This window comes from Colobus angolensis, unplaced genomic scaffold, assembly GCF_000951035.1.
Source record: "Colobus angolensis palliatus isolate OR3802 unplaced genomic scaffold, Cang.pa_1.0 Scaffold25, whole genome shotgun sequence".
Taxonomy (NCBI): Eukaryota; Metazoa; Chordata; class Mammalia; order Primates; family Cercopithecidae; genus Colobus; species Colobus angolensis.
The window spans coordinates 3,884,610-3,890,272 of NW_012115710.1; the positions used below are offsets into that span (position 1 = coordinate 3,884,610).

At 47.8% G+C, this 5,663-nt stretch overlaps 1 protein-coding gene across 3 annotated transcripts in view; it reads left to right on the forward strand.

Moving 5' to 3' along the window:
- VRK3 (vaccinia related kinase 3) overlaps positions 1-5,663 on the forward strand; it is a 50,015-nt gene that overhangs the window by 7,780 nt on the left and 36,572 nt on the right. For all 3 annotated transcript variants that reach the window (XM_011946323.1, XM_011946324.1, XM_011946322.1), the window contains exon 3: positions 2,660-2,799. In XM_011946323.1, the coding sequence (XP_011801713.1) occupies positions 2,661-2,799 (139 nt within the window). In that variant the 5' untranslated portion in view covers position 2,660. The remainder of the gene's footprint in view (positions 1-2,659; positions 2,800-5,663) is intronic.

Genomic DNA, 5,663 nt, shown 5'->3' on the forward strand with positions numbered 1-5,663 from the left:
AGAGAGACTCCATCTCAAAAATATATATATATTTTTTAAAATTTTTAATTTACCGGGGTACATAGTAGGTATATATATTTATTGGGTACATCTAGTCAATTTGGTCTTGTGACGCCAGTGTCAAACACCCAGGTGTACCTGGGGGAGAGGGAAGAGGCAGTGAGACCTCTGCCTTAACAAAAATGCTCACTGGTATTTATGCCTTTGAGAAGACAGAGATATTCTTTTACATATTGTTAGCAGGACAACAAATCACTAAGTTAGACAACTAGTCAGAATGACTGGCTTTCTAGAGGGTAAAAGATACTTGATTGACAGCCTTTGCAGTCCAGATGTCTTACACGACTCCTTTGTTTGAAAAAAGCAGAAGGGCAGATTTACGCCACAGAGTGTTTCTGCTTTTCTGCAGCCTGAGGAAGAGGAATCCAGGACCCCTTCTCTCCCCATGTGACTGAGATTTATTTCACCAGGGGATGGAATGGCCTATGGTTTTTAAGGACAAGCTCTAGAATTTCAGAAGTTTGTACCTAGAGGAAATAGACAGGCCTGAGAAGCTCAGAACTTCCTATCGAAGAAGAAGGGGAAGAAGAGAAATGTTAATGACTGGAATGTAGTAACTTGGGTACAAGGCATGATATGGTCACAGCAAGCACGTACATAAAAGGCTTTCTGTGGGCCAGGCCCTGTTCTCAGCACCTCATATAAATGTATTCATTTAGACCTCATCAACCATTCTATCAGATAGGTGCTGGGAGAAGCCCTGTTTTACAATGGGGTGGACTGTGGCACAGAGAGGTTAAGTAGCTTGGCCAGCATGTAGCGGATCTGGGATTGAAATCTGGCAGCCTGGGGCCAAACCTGTGATTTTAAGGACCCCACTGTTTGCATTTGCAACAGAAGCCAGCCTTTACAGTCAATGAAGGAAAAGGGTTTGATCAGAATGGTCTCTTGCAACCAGGATGGTAGCTCATGCTTGTAATCCCAGCACTTTGGGAGGCTGAGGCAGGAGGGTTACTGGAGGCCAGGAGTTCCAGACCAACCTGGGCAACATAGTGAGACACCGTCTCTACAAAAAAAAAATTAAAAATTAGTTGTGGCTGGGTGCGATGGCTCACCCCTGTAATCCCAGCACTTTGGGAGGCCGAGACGGGCAGATCACAAGGTCAAGAGATCGAGACCATCCTGGCTAACATGGTGAAACCCTGTCTCTACTAAAAATACAAAAAATTAGCTGGGCGTGGTGGTGGGTGCCTGTAGTCCCAGCTACTTAGGAGACTGAGGCAGGAGAATGGTGTGAACCTGGGAGGCAGAGCTTGCAGTGAGCCGAGATCACGCCACTGTAGTCCAGCCTGGGCAACAGAGTGAGACTCTGTATCAAAAAAAAAAAAAAATTAGTCAATTGTGGTGGCACACACCTATAGTTCCAGCTACCTGGAAAGATTGCTTGAGCCCAGGAATTTGAGGCTGCAGTGAGCCATGACTGTGCCGCTGCACTCATACCTGGTGACAGAGTGAGACCCCATCTCTAAAAAAATTTAGAAAAGAATATTCTGTTTCAAAGTGAAATTAAATCACAAGCACATGTTTATATTAACTTCTATTTCGATAGTTTCTGCTTTGTTTTTTGTTTTTTTGAGGTGGAGTTTCACTCTTGTTGCCCAGGCTGGAGTGCAATGGCATGATCTCGGCTCACCACAACCTCTGCCTCCCAGATTCAGGCGAGTCTCCTGCCTCAGCCTCCCAAGTAGCTGGGATTACAGGCATGCACCACCACACCTGTCTAATTTTGTATTTTTAATAGAGATGGGGTTTCTCTATGTTGATCAGGTTGGTCTTGAACTCCTGACCTCAGATGATCTGCCTGCATTGGCCTCCCAAAGTCCTGGGATTACAGGCGTGAGCCACCACACCCAGCCTGTTGCTGCTATGTGTTAGATGCTCATTACAAACAGCACTGCCATAATGAAGGGCAATACAAACTGCCTGTTGTACTTCATCCTTGTTAATTTCCCTTCTTCACTTAACTGGCTTAAAACTCTTCTATATCCTCATTTGTCATAGGCTCAGTGTGCAATTTGGACTTTTAAAAAGTATCAGGAATTAGCTCAGATGCAAAGCATAGAGAGTAATTTAGTGAACACTCCTCATTCTACTAAATTAGTCAGGATAGAGTAGGTTATGCTGCTATGACAAATAAACCCTGAAATCTTACTGGCTCAATACAGCAGAAGTGTATTTGTTGATCATGAGGTTCCAGTGTGGACCCGGCAGCCCTCCTTCATCATGTTGCTATGTCAGTTGGGAGCCAGGGTCATCCCTGCAGGTGGAGAGGGAGGCAGAGGAGGTATTCTGACTCCTAACTGCCTCGGCCATGAGATGACTCTACTTACACCCCATTGGCCAGAATTAGTCATGTGGCCTCTGCCTTACTGCCAGGGAACCTGGGAAGTATAGGAGAGCATATCGATATTTGGGGAACATTGACTGTCACTCCCATTCCCATTGCATGTTTTAAAAAGTGAACATCACAAACATAGTTGAAGACCCTGGCTATGCCTCCTGCACACTCACCCTGTGATTAAGAGCAGTTCTCCAACAATACTTCCACTGACCTTCAGCCAGCCCGTTTGACTTTGCATTTGTTCATTCTGTTTTGTAGCATGATCTCCTTCTGTCCAGACTGTGGCAAAAGTATCCAAGTGGCATTCAAGTTCTGCCCCTACTGTGGAAATTCTCTGCCCATAGAGGAGCATGTGGGGTCCGAAACCTCTGTCAGTCCGCATGTGTCATCCTTCCAAGGTAAGAACCAGAGCTTTGAGCCCATTTCTGCAGTGGGGATGAGGTGCATGCGTGTGTGTCTGGGGAGGTGGGGAGGGAGGATGCCTTTGCAGCCTGTCTGACCTTGTCCTGATCCTGGAGAAGCCCAGGCCTCAGGACTGGACCCCTCTGGCTACCCTCAGTCCCTTGGCCTCTTATTGGCCTCATGGCTTTGGACACTGTCTCCATGTTAACAATTCCTTCATTTCTATCTCCAGCCAGCCTGGACTCCCCTGCTTGGAGGAGATATATGTGCAGCCTGCCTCCTTGGCACCTGCAGGTTGAGTATCCCTTATCCGAAATGTTGGAGACCGGAAGTGTTCTCATTTTGGATTTTTTCAGATTTTGGAATATTTGCATTGTATTTACTGGTTGAGCATCCTGATTCAAAAATCTGAAATCTGGCTGGGCACAGTGGCTCATGCCTGTAATCCTAGCACTTTGGGAGACTGAGGCAGGCACAGCACTTGAGGTCAGGAGTTCGAGACCAGCCTGGCCAACATCCTGAAATCCCATCTCTACTAAAAATACAAAAATTAGCTGGCATAGTGACGCACACCTGTAATTCCACCTACTTGGGAGTCTGAGGCAGGAGAATCGCTTGAACCCAGGAGGCGGAGGTCGCAGTGAGCTGAGATTGCACCACTGCACTGCAGCCTGGGCAACAGAGTGAGACTCGATTAAAAAAAAAAAAAAAACTGAACTCCACAGTAGCCCAGTGAAATTTCCTTTGAGCATCCTGTTGGCAGTCAAAGTTTCAGATTTTGGAGCATTTTGCATTTCAGATTTCTGGATTTGGGATGCTTAACCTGTGTTGGATGTCCTGATCACATCTCAGTCTGAACTTGCTTTCACCCGAGCTCCTGGTGTTCGTGCCGCCTGCCCTGCCATAGACTTCCCCACGGCCGTGAATAGCACTCCATCCAGTTTCTCAGGCCGGGCCCTGGGGGTCATCCATGAGTTCTCTTTGTCTCCCACTCCATGACCCACCCACCCCTTCAGCAAATCTTGTTGGCTGCCTCTTTACAATCAGTGCAGTATCAGCCCAATTCCTTCCCCGCACCTCCCACATCCCTTGCCCTCACCTCTCTTGTGCAGAAGCCTTTTTGCCCTTGGCTCCCCTCTCTTGTCCCTGTAGTCATCTTCACACAGCCGCCAGAGGGATCCTATGAATACAGAGTCAGAGCCCATCATTCCTCTGCTCATACTTTCCCACGTGAGGCGACGGGACCAGGTCCCTATTTCCCCTCAGACCCCACCTCCCGACCCTCCTGCTGTTGCCTGCTCCGTTCCGGCTGCACCGGCCTCCTGGCTGTCCCTCCACACCTCAGCATGCCTGGGCCTCAGCCTGTGCGCTTGCCGCTCCCTCCTGGATGCCTCTTCCCTTACGGGCCTGTATGCCCCACTCTTTCTTTCACTGCCTTCAGGTTTTGTTTTTGTTGTTTTTGTTTTTGAGACTGAGTCTTGCTCTGTCGCCCAGGCTGGGGTGCTTGGCACAATCTCAGCTCACTGCAACCTCCGCCTCCCAGGTTCAAGTGATTCTTGTGCCTCAGCCTCCTGAGTAGCTGGGATCACAGGTATGTACCACCACGCCCGGCTCATTTCTGTATTTTCAGTGGAGATGGGGTTTCACCACGTTGGCCAGGCTGGTCTTGAACTCCTGGCCTGAAGTGATCCACCAGCCTCGGCCTCCCAAAGTGTTGGGATTACATGAGCCACTGCGCCCATCCATGCCTTCAGGTATTTATTCAGTTGTCACTTTCTCAGAGACACTTTCCCTGCCACTGCTAATTAAAGTTGCATCTTTCCTCTGTGCAATGATCCTGTCCCCCTTCCTTGCTGTGTATTTGTTTTTGGTACTTGTCTCAACCCTATTAAATACAGTATTTTACTTATATTGCTTCTTCTGTAAGCACCATAAGGACAGAAACTTTTTGTGTTTCTGTAACCTGTGTTGATTGTGGTTTTGTAACCTGCTGTTAGCACAGCACCTGGGTCTGTGCGTGGCACGGTATCAGGTGCTGAGAAATCTTACTGACTGGTTGAATGAATTAAATATCAGTAGTCGGTCTTGCTCACTGGAAGGCCCAAGCCCAGGTACAATATTGGTAAATCAAAGAGGGTTTACCCATTGGACAGTTGTGCAGAAGGCAGTCAGCATACATGGCGGGGAGTTGAGTGACATTCGTTTTATCATTTGGGAGTGTATTTAGCTGCAAATAACAGAAAATGCTATGACAAGGGTTTAAACAAATGATTGGGTTTATTTTTCTTTTCTTTCACAGGCAAGTATGTAGAGCAATATTTTTCTTACTGAAAAAAGGAGACAGTGAGTGTTGGGATGGTGTCCCTATGATGCCCTAAGGGACCCAGGCTCCTCTGTCTTTCTACTGAGCCATCCTCAGCATATGGCTTTTGTTCCCATGCTTACTGCCTTGAGGTCTCAAGTTGACTTCTTCATCTCCACAGTTCCAGGCAAATGTGAATAGCATTGGCCTTGGCCCAACTTGAGAGTCAGAGTGTTTTTTTTGTTGTGTTGTGTTTTGTTTTGTTTGAGACGGAGTCTTACTCTGTCTGTCGCACAGGCTGGAGTGCAGTAGCGCAATCTCGGCTCACTGTAAGCTCCACCTCCCAGGTTCTCGCTGTTCTCCTGCTTCAGCCTCCTGAGTGGCTGGGACTACAGGCACCCGCCACCACGCCCAGCTAATTTTTTGTATTTTTAGTAGAGACGGGGTTTTACTGTGTTACTCAGGATGGTCTCCATCTCCTGACCTCGTGATCCACCCGCCTCGGCCTCCCAAAGTGCTGGGATTACAGACGTGAGCCATCGCGCCCGGCCTTCGTTT